General features: G+C 42.0%; 1 protein-coding gene across 7 annotated transcripts in view; it reads left to right on the top strand.

Moving 5' to 3' along the window:
• LOC308471562 (contactin-6-like) overlaps nt 1-17,787 on the top strand; it is a 196,329-nt gene that overhangs the window by 23,677 nt on the left and 154,865 nt on the right. For all 7 annotated transcript variants that reach the window (XR_013982996.1, XM_080995672.1, XM_080995671.1 and 4 more), the window contains exon 2: nt 13,667-13,801. Coding sequence is in view for 6 of the 7 variants with exons in the window: in XM_080995672.1 (XP_080851798.1) it covers nt 13,747-13,801 (55 nt within the window). In the remaining variant the exon portion in view is untranslated. The remainder of the gene's footprint in view (nt 1-13,666; nt 13,802-17,787) is intronic.

Genomic DNA, 17,787 nt, shown 5'->3' with positions numbered 1-17,787 from the left:
ACTGGATTAAAATTAGGCGTGTACCCGTGACTAATTAGCTGGCCTGTTCTGCTCTAGACACCTCAGATATTGTTTAGCCTTTAAAAAAAAAAATCACAGTGAGACGTCAATGCTGATACATCTTCAAGTTTTCCTGATTACACCTGGAGAAAGAAGGCACTGTGAAAAGCTACGTGCTGGCACGTTGATCATGCCCGTTGCCTAAAATGCAGGTGGGAGGGGCAATCTAACGCTGGTTGTATTAATGAATTCCAAGTACATGAAGCAAATTGTTATTGTGCCCAAGAGACGTCATGTTCAGAATGATTACGATCATGCATATTGTATATAAACTGCAAGGGAGAGAGAGAGAGAGAGAGAGAGAGAGAGAGAGAGAGAGAGAGATGGCAATGCCAACCATGAATCAGCTCCAGAGAACTTGTACTTTAGGAGATAACTCTGTATTTTTATAGTGCCTTTTCTAGGAATTACTTATGCCCAGAGGATATGGGTTTTTCTGTGCTTATGACAACTATATTCATTATGACTTATTACTAAAACAGGTTTTATGGTTTGTCTGTAAATGATTTCCCAGCAGAGAAATTGCCTCTTTATATATTATTCTGAATAAAACAACTTACTTCATATTAACAATTTAGCATGTATTTTATACCAACTGTACTAGGTGCTTAACAGGAAACACCCCTGAGACAATAGCAGGGGGGGAAAGCAAGGCCTCCCTCCCAAGACATTTAGTTGCTTGTTTTGGAAAGGATCCAATTTCCTGGACAGTTTGGGGATTGGTGTTCCTTGTCTTTCACTGTGGCTCCTCACTATAAGGTTGGAGGTTAAAAAAATATAACATCCAGTTAGCATGGAGCAATTCACTGCTTAAATTAGATCACAGCAGGCAAGTCAGAGAGCAGGGTGAGGACAGAGTATGCTGGTGAGCTCTCAAGGCGTTATATGGTGAAAAGAGTCTTTTGTGAATCAACTTCTCACTGCTTACTGGCTTGGATGCCCTGGGACCTGGTTCAGGTTTGGACCCTGATGTCCTCTCTAAGGCATACTGGCTTGGTACTGAAAATGCAGTCATGACCTATTTGACATGACAATGAGGTACAGTGGTACCTCGAGTTACAAACGCCTCAGGTTACAAACTCCACTGGAAGAGTTACCTCGAATTGAGAACTTTGCCCCAGGATGAGAATGGAAATCGTGTGCTGGTGGCGCAGCAGCAGCAAGAGGCCCCATTAGCGAAAGCACGCCTCTAGTTAAGGACAGTTTCAGGTTAAGAACGGACCTCCAGAATGAATTAAGTTTGTAACCCGAGGTACCACTGTATATGTACAGTAAACAGCAGTGCTTTTTTCTGGGGGGATGCAGGGGTACACATACCCCTAAACATTTTGTGAATCTAAGTTTGACCTCATTGAGGGGCAATACGAGTAGGAAAATGACAGTACACCTAAACATTTTTAAAGGAAAAAAAGTACTGGTAAACAGTGCAAATAATTGTAACTACTGATCAAATAAGACAGGAAGAGGAGGCATTGTTGGTAACCAGTCACCTACACTTTAAAAAAATCACCAACTAGTTATGTCACAGTTGAGCTTAATTAACTGAAGGAAATTGAAGACTTTCTGAGATTTGTGTCTTTATATCAGGGTGTTTGCATGGTTGTGAGAATGCCCTTGCAAGTTTCTAGCCTTGGAGGACCTTGATTAAACTGACTGTAGATGTGCAAAATACCTCGATGAAGCAACTAACAAAATAGTGTTAACATATCCTGATTTTTTGGTTTTGCAAGACCAGAGTTGCCACAAGCATGGGACTCCTTGACTGGCTTCCATAAATACCATAGATATCCCTCAAATAAAAACTGACAAATCTAAGAAATATATAAGGTGGTAATAGAGGGTTTCATTGTCTTCTGAATGTGGAAGGCTCACTTGACACAAAAGTGCAAAGCTTTGGTGCTGAACTATTTTCATAGGGTTGGTCCAAACTTAGTCATGCTTAGAGTAGATCATTAAAATCAATGGAACTTAATGACTAAACTAAATTTCTATAGATCTCAACGTGTCTGTTCTAAGCATGACTAACAGGATTCAGTTCATTGTTGAGGGCATTACATAAAAAACCACATGAGAAGTGAAGCAATAGTATTTACAACAAGGAGAAAGCAGGAATTATCTGCATCAAGAAAGCTGAGATAAATAGCAAGTGTGTTTTCTCCCAAGACTGCCTAGGAAATAATTTGAAAAGCAGCAAAAATGCTAGTAAATCTCAGAGACAGTCAAGCTGCCCTCTGCCTTACTCTACACCACTAAAAGCATTTGCAATTCACCCTGTTATGGGCATACAGAAAGTTCAAGTAGTCAAACTGCACAGAGACTGCCTGGGGGATAAAAAAAAAGTTTGAAAAGAAAAATACTCGCTGAATACAATTGGCATTCATGAGGAAGCTCACATTAGCTGCCTGCAAATCAGGTGTTCAGGAGAGAATAGAGAGATCATATATAGAGGTTTGCTGTATCCCTGGCTGGGACTTTGCGAGATACTGTAGTGTCAGACAGCAAAGAATGAGCATGAGAGAAGGAGAGAAAGGAAGGGATCAGAGGCTAAACGTGGTTTTTGGTGACAATGGGTGTGGGGGGAAACAGGTTTGTAATATCCGCCAGGCTTTAAGAAGGACAAAATAAACCCTGAACCGACTGCATCCCCAATTGACCCCTTCCTTAAATCATTTATTTTTCCTATATTCATGCACTGAAGCAAAGCTTTTCCTTCCCTCCAGTATCACATCATTTTCTTTGTAGATTATTGAAGTTTGGAACCAACCTATGCATTAGCCAGGGGTATCCTGTCCTGTTTTGCCACCTGAGGCAAAACAGGAAGATGCCCCCTCTGCCCTGCCCCCCTGCTTACCAGGGTCGTGTGGCGTGAGCAGCTTCTAACAAGATCTTGCAGAGCTCTCACAAGATTGTGGTGGCAGGGGCTCATATGGAGGCACCACCCTGTGGGAATCAGCTACCCAAGGCAGCTGCCTGCCTCATGAGTGGGCCGGTCCTGGCATTAACCCCATGCACAAGTTGGGCCAATGGTATGGTGAGTTGGGAATGGGTCTGTAGTAAACGGACGCCCAGCGTCTTGCCCCTCCCTCACCGGTCTTGGCTCTCCGGCCAGATCAGGTTTCTCGGGCAAGGCTGGCAAACCCGTTTACTTTTCAGAAACAGGACAAAATAGAACTGGTAGGGCTGCCACCACTCCCTCGTCCCAGGGTTGCCCGAAGCCACAGCCAAAGGGAGCCAGCTGTTCTCCTTGGTTACCGGCTAACTCCAAACTACAAGTTGCTTCCACAAACTTGCAGGCAGAAATCCTTTGATATAGCGCGACCAAGAAGTCTAGGCGTTGGAATTAGCCATTCCCCCCGGACAGGCACACACAAGACAAAAGAAAGTCTCTTTCTTAAAATTTATTTAAAATCATAAAGAACATGCTAATAAGCAGGCACATATTTTGTGAATTACAAGTACAGAAAAAATAAGAACATTGTAAAATATAGCTAGCTAGTACTTACTTCTATACGCTAAAGCAAAGATAGGATAGCTAGAGTCTTTTCAGAAATCCGCATCCAAAGGTCTCAGAAAATCTTCAATGCAAAAGCACAAAAAGACGAGAAGATGGCTGCTTGGTGGACATCAGCAGCCGGGCGATTTCTTGCAAATTGCAGAGCGCGCGCTTTCAAACCCAGTTACAAGATCTTTTATCCATAATTTACACGTGGACTTAGAAACCCCAAAACCCAATCAGAACCCTTTGATTACATTTGAATTCTCCAATGACTAGCTTGTGGGCTAATAATTCTAACTTATGGCAGCTGAGCCAATTAAACCTTCAAAACCCAATTAAGCCTTCAGAACCCGGATCAAGGGGTTTCCTCCCTTCCCATGGAGACTGGTAGAACTTAGCCAGATGTACATTCTCAGGCAATCAAGGATAGATAGCACTTCAAGGGGTATGGTCACAGCTTCGAACACAGGTGTTTAACTTTCAATTTAGCCCAACAATTCCTTTCCCATAGAAGTCCTCTCACGCCCTTGGAGCCAGCGGGCCCACAAATTAAAGCAACAGGACGGCTCTCATATTCCTTACTGGTTTCCCACAAGGCCTCACTCTCCACTTGACCAAAGAATAGCTACTAGGGGAGTACTAACTTTACTACAGGGTCCCTGTTGCCAATGTTACTAGATTTGCTTCTTTCAGTCGCCACGCCTACAGCTGTGTGTAAGAAGAGCCTAAGGTGTGGGCTAAGGGGCTGCATGTGATTGGGACACCCGGTTCCGCCAGTGCCCCACTGATGTGAAGCCCATACATGTGCGCAAGAGGTCTGCACTGGGGTCTACACAACATGGTTGTTGAAAGAAGCAGGTCAGGGGGTGGGGCTAAAAAGACAGCCCCACTCGCAACTCAACACACTGGAAAAATGCCCCGGGGTGCCTGCAAGCCCCCAAAACTCTGAGCATCCTCCGGTATGTGCAGCTCTGGAAAAGGCATCTCCTTTCTCTTTCAGTGCGCTTCCTAGCAACATATACCAGCTGGTACATGCACAATAATCTTCTGGCATAACACAGCAAGAAGAATGAGACATTGTAGAGCTAATCTACTACAGTCATACATCGGGTTACAGACGCTTCAGGTTGCATTTTTTCAGGTTATGGACCGCCGAAACCTGGAAGTACTGGAACAGGTAACTTCCGGGTTTCGGCGGTCGCACATGCACAGAAGCGCTAAATCGCGCTTTGCTCATGCACAGAAGTGTCGATTCTCAACCTGCATGTGCGCAGATGCGCCACTGCGGGTTGCGGATGCTGCGGGTTGCAAACGTGCATCCCGCACAGATCACGTTTGCAACCCAAGCGTCCACTGTATTTATTTACACACTATGTACAGACAAAAGCATAATGTCGTCCGTTCTCCCCAGCTCCGAGAGAACAAACAGAAAGAAAGAAAAGTGAAAGTACAGTGTAATGGTACCCGCATCTGAAGAGATAAGACTGTCTTCTTTTCCCAGACTCGTCCCAGACAGGCATGCGATTTACAACTGCAGCATCGGAGGAGTGAAATTGCTAACACTGTTGCACTATGCACACAACTGCAGCCTGACAAGAGTCCTTCCACACACCCCCAAGAAGAATGGCTCCTTAATTTCTCTCTCTCTCTCACTCACTCACACGCACAAAATGGGGGAAATACATGCAGACTTTTTAAAGCTGGGGATTTACTGAATGCTCAAAGTAGAGGAGGTATCTGCCCATCCATCCAAACCATAGCATATCTGCTACACCAAATTTCCCTTGGATGAATACCAGTTTCGGAAAATGTTTCGCCCCAGCAATATTAGGCAGATTGTCCCCTCTCATGGGAGTGCCATCCAATCAGAGGAAGAAAAGGAAATTTCACAACGGGAATGCCACATTAAGAGGAAAATTTGATATGGGAACGAGTTTAATTTGAAAAGATCATGGGGGGAGCATCTATAACAGCAAAAAAACAACACCTTTAATAGCTGCTTTTAAAGAGATATGTTTGTATACATTTTATTCCATTAAGAAGTAAATATCTAAACTGTTCTACACAAGATAGGCATTTCTACTCCCATTAACTCATTTTGTTGTCTCCCTGTCCATTTGCTTAAGATGGCTATAGAATAATAATTAATTTAAGCAATAGTTATATCCAGAAAACAAAGGATCTGACAGCACCATTTATCTTTATACTTCACCAGAATTAAAAAAACAGGCAAGACACTCTAGTTTAAACCAGGCATTCTCATACAATAAATATTACCAGTCTTTTGTTAAAAAAAATATTCTTGGTGTAGTTTGACAGTAAATTATCATATGAAAGACAGTATTAGCAGCTGTAATACTAACAAGTATTTATGTTTGTCAGAAAGGTTTCTGGGTCTGCTGGCATTTAATAAGTAAAGTTACAATAATACCTAAGAAAACATCTATCTTTATTCTTTCTTGTCACAAGCTGCAATTTTATACCTGGGCATAAGCTCCACTAGACTCAACATCTGAGCAAGGATAGACAATTGTGGTTCCTCTTTGTTCCTCTTTCTTCACTCCCCATATTTCAGCATCTGCCTCACAAATTCACCAACATTTTGGTACACATTTCTCATAATATGTACATTTTTGCCTGGAATTTTTTCTAAAGTATTTTTTACAAGCAAGGCATTGCAGCATAATTCATCTTGGATGTTATTTTCCCTAGCACTAGTCCTTTGTGCAAACTTTCCTTGAGTATATACAATACTGTACTTTTGTTTTTGTTTTTGTTGGAGTTAGCTTTGCAAAATTCAGACATGTTTGAATGGCAGAGGATAAGCTGCTTTTCAGCTCACACATTGTTTTGGGAAGTGCAGATTACATAGGTTTGCATAAAAAATGTGAACTGAGCCACATTTCTCTCCCATCTCTATTTCCGTGTAGACATAAAATAGGACTGTGCTGCCCTTTTCTTTGTCAGAATGGATGAATTAAAAGCAACACCAAGTACACTAAAAACATGTGGCTTAAACATTCAGCTGTACAGTGGCAGAACCATGCATTGTCTTTATCACAAAAGGTGCATGCTTAGTTGTAATTTAAATAGACAGTTCGATAGTATCAGCACATTTTTGCATTATGGATTTTGATGTTCCCAGCACAATGGCTTAGTTTTACATACACGGAGTATTAGATCAATGATACAGAATGAAAGATAAAAGCCTCCCAAGTCAATGCGTTCACCTTAAAAACTGATTGCTCTGGTACAAACTACAGGGGGAAATTTAAAAAATTCAAAAAAAAAAAAAATCTGCTGAAAACCACCCTCTGTCTTTGGGCTAGCAGCATCCTAGCTGCTGTTGTTGCATACATAAAATGTTTTTTCTTCTCTTTTTGCAACTCTTGACCTGAAATGCATAGTAAAAAAGCTGCTAGCCCAAAGATGGAAAAGCAAAGAAATACCAACAAAAGAAGAAAGGCAAGAAAAATTGATGAAATACGCTGAAATGGCAAAACTAGCTGGAAGACTACGAGATAACGACAACAGAGACTTTAAGAAAGATCGGGAATCCTTTATGTTATACCTGCAGAAACAATGTAGTGAAATGGACTCTTTAGCAGGTTTTGATTAAACAAAATAAATATAGAAAATACAACAATGATCTCAAAACAACAAGAAAACAATAATCATTGTAACTAGACTCCAAATTAAGAATAACAAAACAAGCAGAAGAAATTTTTCTGCAAAAAAAACCCAGAAGAGGAAGTCATGGGGGGGGGGTATTATGAGGATAGCATTATTTTTGTTTTTTGTTATGTGAACAATGTAAAGATGACAAAGATATGTAAAATCAAATAAAAATTAATTTAAAAAACAACAACACCCCTCTGTGAATATGTGGTGGATGCTCACTGGATATTGGTTGAATATAAGGATGTAGAATGGATACTTGGTGGTTGTTCAGTTTTAGTTCCTGATTGGTGTCAAATGCCCAATGTGAGAACATTTCTGGAACCCTATTTCTCTGTGAACCATGACCCATGACTGGGGTGAAGGTGCTATGAGGAATATGGGATGGGTGAGAATGATGCTGGAGACCCCCAAGACACTATGTTTCTTTATCTCCTACCTAGGTGATACAGTGGTACCTCAGGTTAAGTACTTAATTCGTTCTGGAGGTCCGTACTTAACCTGAAGCACCACTTTAGCTAATGGGGCCTCCTGCTGCCGCCGCGCCGCCGGAGCACGATTTCTGCTCTCATCCTGAAGCAAAGTTCTTAACCTGAGGTAATATTTCTGGGTTAGTGGAGTCTGTAACCTGAAGCTTATGTAACCTGAAGCGTATGTAACCTGAGGTACCACTGTACAGCACTTCAGCATGAGGTATACACTCATATTTTGACGGAGGCCCAGCATTAAAAGTTACTCCTATGAAACTGATATAGCAAGGAACAAATTGGGACAGACCTTTTTCCATTATGCTAGCTTTTATTAACAGGGATCTTTATTTTTGTGTGCAAGAATATTAACCGTGGCATTCCTCACCTGCAGGCCAAAGTGATTAGTACTCACTTTAATACCTCAGGATTCTACCACCTCCTTCTTCTGCATGCTCTGTGCATGTTTCGGTCCTTCTTTCTCTTCACCCAGTCATCCCACTCCCTGCAGTAACTTTGAATGACCTCAGTAAGATACAATCAGGTCATTTCCTTAAATGCTCACTATGGGTTGTATCCAATGCAGCGCTATATGAACATTCCATCAGTGCGAGCATTTCCTTTCCTTTCCTTTATTATTTTTTTTATTCAGTTTTACACTACACATTTGAATTCAAACATTAGTCATAACCATCAACATTTAGTATTCCCTGAACCCTTAGACTTCCCTCCACCCTTCCATGGTTTCCATTTTCAAACTTTTTCTTTTCTTTTTCTTTTTAAGGATATTTATTGAAATTTTCAAAATGTTACAAAAAATAAAAAAATAAAATAGAAGCAGAAGAAAGTACAAAAAATAAAAATAGTTGACAAAGTAGAAAAAGAAAAAAAAAACCAAACCCCTTCCCACCATATGAGAAAAAATTCAAAATAAGAAAAAATGACAGAAAAAAAGAAAAATACAAAAATCACAAACCTTTAAAAACATTTAAAAACAAATTCATTATTTTCAAATCCTTAACTGTCATTGCCTTCTTTCTTAGACCTCCTCCTCCTCCCTTTCTTTGTATCCTAGTTATTAATTATCCCAGCAAATCCTTTCCATGTTTCATAAAATTCTGTCATTGCATTACCCTAAACTATTTTGATCTTATCTTTCTATAATAAAATAAACCTTAAAACTTAAAACTTAAATCTTATCCTTACCAACTTCTCATAACCATAATATTCTTTCATAATTCTTTAAACATCTTTGCTAAAGCCAAGTAATTTCATTCCAACATTCTTCTATCATTCATCAATTTTATAAAACAGTTCTAGTGGTTGAAAAAAGAGGTACAAACAGATCCAATCTTCATCCAGCGTCCCTTCCTCCTGGTTCCGGGTTTTGTCAGTCCTTATTCCCGTCAATCTAGCCCATTAACCTGGCAACCTTATATCCGAGGCCCTCAAGTCTCTTCCATGTCCCTTCCGCGGCTCTTCTTCATATTTGTAACTGTATTTTCCCTTGTCTCCTGCTCGTGGTAACTCCAGCTTGACAATGTTTTTAGCCCTTCTCGACAAATCAGCCCCTTTTCCATGTTCAACACTAAATTCCATGTAGTATTTAAAAGCATGTTTCAAAGACCCTCCAAAATTGAGAGCCCCCACAGTCCCAAACATCTCACGGCCCGTTGCCATATTTGAAAAGTCCAAACGTCCCAGCATAGGGGGGTCAATCCAGCCCCCCATTTCCAAACCAAGCCAAACTTTTCCTTTCCAAATCTGGCTTTTTCCAAGTTCATTTGTCAAATCCGAAAAATCACATTCCTGTTGGGCCTGTTCTGTCAAAACACACTCCTGGTTTAATGTCAAAAACTCCTGTTCTGTCAAGACACTCTCCTGATTTAATTCCTGAGTGGGCTCCACATATTTTCCCACTGTCTGTTCAAAATTTCCCACTGCCTGTTCAAAATTTTTAGTCGAAGTCGCCATCCAATTCACCTTCTCGTGTAATTGTTCCAGTAGGGCATTTGTTTTATAGAGAGCACACAACAAGGCTTCTGAGTACATTGTCCTGCAAGGTCAGATGCCTGTTCCCACAGTTGTAATCTGTAACCGCTGCCGGCTCCCTGGAGTTAGTTACAGCTTCACAGTTACAGTTTCACAGACTCCCCCTAGGGGGAAGACTTCTATTTGTTCTTGCAACAAAGTTTCCTTTTTTAAGATACTTTGTCCGTATATATTCCTTTAAAATGTGAAAGGGAACAGTGGAATCACTAGGTATCTCTTCTTTTAGCTATCTGTCAACAACACTTGTCTTTGGTCAATGAACTTCAAACGTCAGTCCTGACACCCCGCTCCAGGATCAGGACGGAGGAAAGTTACTTCACTTTAAAGTCACTTTAAACAGTCCAAAAAGATCCCCCCCTTCTCCTGCTGTCGAAGGGGGGTTCTACAATTTTAAATGGTGAAATCCAATCTTTAAAAAACGATTTTCTGAACTCTAATTTCAATTGTCTTTGCTTTATTCTGTTTACAAAAGAACGGAAGGCTGACTTCCTGTTTATACCTTCCCGTTCCGTACCAAATTAAAGTAAATTTTTAAAGTCCAATTCTTTCCTGCTTGCAAGTCCTTATTTGATGTCCAATTGTTCAAAGTCTAAGTACTCATGGGTGCTTATTTTAAAGTCCAAATTGTCCCAAGAAAAAGGCAGCGCTCTCCGGCAACGGCTATGCGGCTTCACTCCACGGAAATAGCAGTTGACTCACAGCACCACGCCACTTCCCCCTCTTCACTTCGGAGCCCATTAGTGGGTTCCTTAGCGGGTTGGGGGGGCGCTAAAGGTGCCCGCCGAGTCCCATGGTCACAGGCTTCATCTGCCTGTGATTTTTAAGAGGGTCCCCGCTTCGCCATAGCGGAGAAGACCCGTTTTCCGCGGAGCTAGTCCCCCAGTTCAGAGGGAGTCCGCCATTGCCGGTAGCGCCACCCCGGAAGTCCCCATTTTCAAACTTTTTCAACTTCAACATATAATTTCTCCATTTTTCTTAAAATAATCCATTTTTACCTTAGTTTTTAGTACATTACAAGCATTACTCAAATCCTGCCCAAGTTTTTAGGTGTTTACAGTGTTCCCTTAAGTAAATTGTAAATTTACAAGCATTTCTGTTTGTGATGGAACAATCTTCCCTTCTCTTCCCCTGCAAGCTCCCTAAATCTCTTCCCCAACAGTTTTGGGGGTGGCACAGGACATGTATGGGGGCAGGAGAGGGGCAAGTCCTACTGTGAAAGCAGAAATCCTTGCACTGATGAAATGCATTCAACTGAATACACTTACTCTCTGGCACAGTACTGCATTTATTTTCTTGTTGTATTACATTGAACTAAACAATCACTTTTGGTTTTGGGTTCTTCATCTCAGCCACTCCCCAAAATCTGACCACCCAATAGCTCTTTTGCCAGTCTTAGAACACAATCATGTGTAAAGTTGCACAGAAGTAATCCCATTGTCTTCAATGGGATCTACTTCCTGGTATGATATAGGATTGCAGCCTTTATCTTGCTTTGTGGCCAAATGAATTTGAATCAAGAGAAGATTAATGGATTCATCCTCCTTAATGAGGATTTTCCATGTGCACCAAGAGTCAATCCAAAATAGTTTTATCGTTTGATAGGTTTGTGTGATCAAAACTTCCTCGTTGCAGCCTTGTACAAATTTACTCCCAACAGTAAATTATTAGTTTGCCCTTTGGGAGTAAAGGCCAAGTTGACACCTTTCTTGATTCACTTAATCATACAGTGGCTGAAATGTCAAAGGAAATTAGAGCAACTTGTTATATAAACCCTTGGGAAACATGTTGCTTACTTAAGGATAGCACTTCTATCTGATAGGGGCATTCAACCATTGCTTTGCAATGATGAAAAGTACTTCAACACACACAAGACAGGGACATTTGATTCTGCCAGTTCCTCTGCCCCCATCTAGTTCAGCAGTTCACTCCTTATTCCATATTGTCCCAACCCTCAGGAAAAGCTTTCAGAAGAAATAACAAGCTGCAGTAGGTGGGGTTCAGCAAAAACGGGGCTCCCTGAATGTGAGTGGAAGTGCTTTCCACTACCACAAAACCTCCATTGCTTATACATCTGCATAGGTAAAGATGTCCACATAGTCTGCAATCCTAAACTTGATTACCTCTTGAAATGAAATGGGAATAACTTCAGAGTAAAGATGCATACAGAATTTTGTTGTTCATCATTGTGCTGTCAAAAGTCAATGTATTGCAATATACCTGGCCCAAGTGGAAATTAATTACTAGAAGAGTTTGAAAGGGAGCTGGGCATGTTTAGCCTGGAGAAGAGGAGGTTAAGGGGTGATATGATAGCCATGTTGAAATATATAAAAGGATGTCACATAGAGGAGGGAGAAAGGTTGTTTTCTGCTGCTCCAGAGAAGCGGACACGGAGCAATGGATCCAAACTACAAGAAAGAAGATTCCACCTAAACATTAGGAAGAACTTCCTGACAGTAAGAGCTGTTCGACAGTGGAATTTGCTGCCAAGGAGTGTGGTGGAGTCTCCTTCTTTGGAGGTCTTTAAGCAGAGGCTTGACAACCATATGTCAGGAGTGCTCTGATGGTGTTTCCTGCTTGGCAGGGGGTTGGACTCGATGGCCCTTGTGGTCTCTTCCAACTCTATGATTCTATGATTCTATGATTCTAGGAAACTTACAATTTTTTGCGGCATTTAAAACTTGGGCATATATAACAGAGGCCAGCATTTCCACACAAGGCAGGCCAAGGTGTCCATGATGCAGAAAGTTGGACTGTGGAAGTTCCATTGCTTTTCCAGGCTTTCGGGGAAAAGAGTCACCTCTAGTTATGACATTTAATATTTGGGCAAAGCCCCTGACATGGGACCTCCTAGATGGAACACCTAAATGGTCCCCTTTTCAAATAGACTATATCAACTTTGATTTCATCAAGCAAGCTCACTCTAACATTCCTTCATCTGTAAATATTCGAAACATATTGGATTTCAATTGGGTTTTGACACATTGCATTGAAACCATTTCTCCCATCCACATGAGGAATGTACCGAGTAAGTACCATAGTTCAGTTTCAGCATTTCCCCAATTTTTGTAGCTCTGAAGAACTGCATTGTTGGCATTGGTGGGAAGTTTCTCATGGAATTGTGACCGCCAATGGTTAAGCTGATTCTTATTTTTGCGTTTTCCATTTCAGAGTTCCTAACTGAAGTTAAAATACCATTCGTTCTCAGAACCTCTTTTCCCTTCTCAATTTTTTTCCTAGTTTAATAAATGATTCATTTTGATACTAGCTCTTATTTTTAGGCAATGAATTTGGTTTTTCTCCTTATATCTCCGGAGGCCTTTTTCATGCTGGTTTGTAGCTTAGGAAGTTATCCTAGCTATGTTCTTGGAACTGATATTACAAATGCTGTTTGCAAAAAGCTCTGGGGTATAGATTTCTGGGGCAGCGAAGGGTGGAGCTTCACTAGTCCAGGACCCATTGGATCCAGAGCCAGCCCCACTGTCATCATGTGATTGCATAGGCCCCCAGCTGGGCCTGATCTACCTGTTTTCCAATTCCCACCCATCCACTGTGCACAGGAAGGCTGCAGATGCAGAAGTGGCCCTGCGATTCCATAAAGCCCCACTAGGCTGGTGGTGTAGGAGTGTAGCTTATGAAATTCCAATGAACTGATGGGGGTTTAGCTTTTCTTCTTGAAAGCAATCAGAGCTTTTATAAGCCGTGTGAAAAGCAATGTAACTATAAAAAGATGTAAGTTGGGACAAACAATCATGACATCTTTTCCTCCAAGGAAAGAACTCATTGTCCCACAGCACACAAAAAAAGGAGGACAAATAGAATATTAGGGCCTTAAGGTGGATTTAAATAAAACAAGTCTACATATTTGTTTGGCATGTATACCACCAACCTATCTTACTATTTTACTATTTTACAGGCTATAAAGTAGTGACAGGAAGATCTACATAGTTTCTCTGATGATTGGATGGGAAGAATTTCTGACCTTGGAACGTGGAGATGATGTTGCTATGGAAACTCGTATTTCTGCTACTACTTCTGAGCTGCTTTGCAGGTGAAGTATTCAATTATTACTCTGTAGAAGTCAATTGATAAATATATCACTGTGTTTTATTTCTTAACAGAAATGCATGCATCTTAAAAGGACTAATCTGCACAAACCACTGGTCTAAGCACCTTGTCATTAAGATGTCAGCTACAGTTACTTATTCCAAAGGCCATTTAACTCTGGCACAGCTACTGCATTTTGTGAGCTTCTGTTGACTTTTCCTGATGCTGTTGTGGGCTGAGCTGGGAAGTGAAAGCCACCAATTGCTAAGGACTGAGTTGAGTGAGGATGATCTTTGTGTATGCCATCAACAGCTGCAGGTGTTCTGATCTTTAAGTGTTAGAAAGGATATTTTAAAAGGAAATTAAAAGGAATTCAGTAGACAGTGGGAAATCAAACATTTTCAGTCCAAACTATACTGAGCAAGAGAAAACAGTGTGCATCTAATGTGTTTGGGAGGTGATGATTCCCCATGTGGAATTAGGACAAAATTCCTCTCTGGTTTGTCTTCTTAGGAGCTCATCTTGTTCTGCAATTCTTGACATGATTAGTTTTACAGAGCCTTAATAAATACTCCCTTGGAGATCTGACAATGTGCTTTCTTTGCCCCTTCCCACTACCTCTTCTTGGCATGTCATTAGCATATTAGAGAACTGGTCTTAGTAGACCAAAAGCATGAGTCAACAGTGTGATGCACCAGCAAAAAAGGCTATTGCTATTCTAGGCTGAATCAACATAGTTATAGTGTCCTAATGAAGGGAAAGCATAGTACCACTCTATTCTGCCTTGGTCAGATGACACCTGGTGTACTGTGTCCAGGTGGAGCAAGCTCTGTTTTTCCCTACCCCAGAAGGTAGGACCTGAACCAATATCTTCAAGTTTCATGATAGGAGACTCTGACTAACATCAGAAATAACTTTCTGATGGTAAGAGCTGTTCAAAAGTGGAACGGACTCCCGTGGAAGGTGGTGGACTTTCCTTCCTTGGAGATTTTGAAGCAGAGGTTGAATGGCCATTTGTCACGGCTGCTTTAGCTGAGATTTCTGCATTGCCGGAGGGCTGGACTAGATGGCCCTCAGGGTCCCTTTGAACTCTACAAGTCAATGAAAGAATTATGAAAGCAAGGGACCATCGGCTGAGTGAGGACTGCAGGGCCTGCTCCCTTCCAGGGCCTTTTCCAACTGGCCCAGGGGGCGTGGCCCAGGCCCTCACTTCTCCAGCTATAAAGGGACTCCTGCTGCGGTGAGGCCTTGGTCCATCGGCTGGGTGAGGACTGCAGGACCTGCTCCCTTCCAGGGCCTTTTCCAACTGGCCCAGGGGCCGTGGCCCAGGCCCTCTCTCCCGGCTATAAAGGGACTCCTGCTGCGGTGAGGCCTTGGACCATTGGTTGGGTGAGGACTGTAGGGCCTGCTCCCTTCCAAGGCCTTTCCAACTGGCCCAGGGGGCGTGGCCCAGGCCCTTACTTGGAACAAACTTTTGGGGAAGTGTGGGAAGTTGTTCTGCCATTGTTTCCCGGTTCCAAGTGGTTAATGTGTTTAAAATGTCCTCAAGCAGTCGGTGGCATTTTAAATTTTTATTTCTTTTTTTCCTTTTTTGCTTTGTTGGGGGTGGGTGAGTGGGATGAATATTTGGTTGGGGATTAATTTTAGTATCATTGTTCTGTTTTTGTTTTTTGTTGTTTTATTGGTTCTGTATAGATTGTGTTTTGTTTTTAAGGGGCGGGATCAGGACTGCCTGGGAGTGGGGCTCCAGCCAACACGATGGCTGGGACAAGTTTCACAGGGGGGGAAGCACTGGGACATCCGATCTCGGTGATCATGGGCAGGAGGAGGAGACTTCCGGGTTGGCGCCATCGCCGAATGGCGGACTTCCTCCGAGCTCCGGAGGGAGTCTGCTCGGCAGGGGCTGGGTCCTACCGCGCCGGCGACGCGGGGACCCTTAAAAACCACGGGCACGGAGTCCGTGGACATGGGTGACTCGGCTTGCACCATTAGCGCCCTCCCGACTCGTGAAGGAGCCTTTTTAAAGGCTTCGGATCGGGTGCCGGGGAGCGGCGTGGTGCTTTGAGTCTTCTGCTTTCCCTGCCGAGCGCAGCCGCATGCCATTCGACGGAGAGCGCTGACTTCTTCCATTGAAAATTTGGACTATTAACAACAACCCGTGAGTAATTGGGAAACCGGGTTCAAAATTTCGGATTTGGCACGAGCGGGGGCGATTTAAAAAGGAAGTCAATCCCCCCCCCTACTGTAAGCATTCCAAAACAAGGACTGAGCAACCAAGGTCCAAAGGGAAGTATATTTCTGATAAAAATCATTAATTCCACGATGGGAAATTATAAGAACTGTGCTGGAGGAGAAGAGTGGAGGGGGAGAAGGAAAATGCAACCCCCCCCTGGGAACCGGGGCGATCCGCGGAGCCTGGTGAAGAGAGACGGAGACTTTGACAGCTGTCAAAGTAGCTGTCAAAGCTGGAGAATATAAAGAGGACTTTGTTACGAGGACTTTGCTGGTTAATTTTGTTACATTTTGCTATAATATGGATACAAACTGTTGGAAAATAAGGAACAACAATTTGACTTTTGGATCAGAGGATACAAAGTTATTATAATCCCCCTAGAGGGGTATTGGGACATTACAAGAACGGTCGTAAGTGGAAAAATACTCCGGGATTTGCACAGGACTTGTTATCTTCTGGGAAAGCTGCAAAACTGAAATAGTATTTTGTCTACAGAGGTATTTACATTAAAGGAGACAATAGAATTTTCTATTGAAGAAAGGAAGGGACTGGACGTAAGTTTTTGTTCCTGAATAACAAACCTCTGTAGAGATACCAGATTTCTGAATAAGAAAGTTTTAGCAGCTGAACAGGACAAGAAACCTGAGAAAGTGAGGAATAAGAAGAACAAAGGACTGATTACGACACGGAAAGAACAATGGGAGGAGTGGTAAAGATCAAGGAAATTAAAGGCCTTTGTTAGATTGGACACTTGAAGTTAAATATCATTAAAATTAATAAATTAAAAGAAAACCGGCAAGATGGAATTGGGGAGAAATTTGGCCATGAATTGAGACTTCCAGGCTGATAATGTATAGACTGATGGACATGGGGAATTCAAACCGGGGAAGGGGGGGGGGGAGATTTGGAATCCAAAGGCTGTGTAACAATCTTTTGAATTTTTTTTAATATATCTCTTATTTTCTATTTCTTTATATAACTTACGCATGTCATTTTATTTTGATTGGACGTGTTTAAAAAAAGGGAATTCGTGGAAGGAACTGGGGTGGATCTTGGGGAAAATCTTTTTTCTTTTCTTGTTAATGATGTGGGACGGTGTAAGATTTGTACAATTCAATTTGAATAGTGGGTTAAACAAATTAAGCTTCAAATTGGGAGTGAGAGCTTGTAGAACCAAATTAAGGAAAGGGGAATACAGTCGGGGGGGGGGAGGGGGGGAGTCCAAGAAAGTAGGTAATGAAAGTAAGGTTTTAAATATTTTTTTTTCTTTTTTTTCTTTTCTTTTTTCTTTGTATTTCTATATCTTTGGAAACTTTAATAAATATGATTTCAAAAAAAAAAAAAAAAGGAGGAGGAGTTACGCTAAGACCAGACCATGTCATTACTGAGGAGGCAGGTTTAGTCGTTGTTTGAAGACTATCCTTGCCTCCGGGTCTGGCCTTGACCGGATGGATACTGGAATCAACAGGGGAAACCCACATGACCTGAAGGTGTTGCTGTGTAATGCCAGGTCAATGATGAATAAAACCACTGCCATCCACGACCTGATTGTGGATGGAGGATTTGACCTGGCATGTGTGACAGAGACCTGGTTGGAAGAAGCAGATGGGCCTGTCCTTGCCGCTGCTTGCCCACCAGGTTTCTCTTACGCACAGCAACCCAGGTCATGTGGGCGGGGAGGGGGGTTGCAGTGATTTTTAGGAAGTCATTAGCTTGCACCAAGCATCCTATTCGGAAGACCCAGTTTTCTGAGTGCA

The sequence above is a fragment of the Podarcis pityusensis genome, assembly GCF_964106645.2.
Source record: "Podarcis pityusensis genome assembly, chromosome: 2".
NCBI lineage: Eukaryota > Metazoa > Chordata > Lepidosauria > Squamata > Lacertidae > Podarcis > Podarcis pityusensis.
Note: the sequence above shows the minus strand (reverse complement) of the source record. Positions and strands in the feature narration are given on the sequence as shown.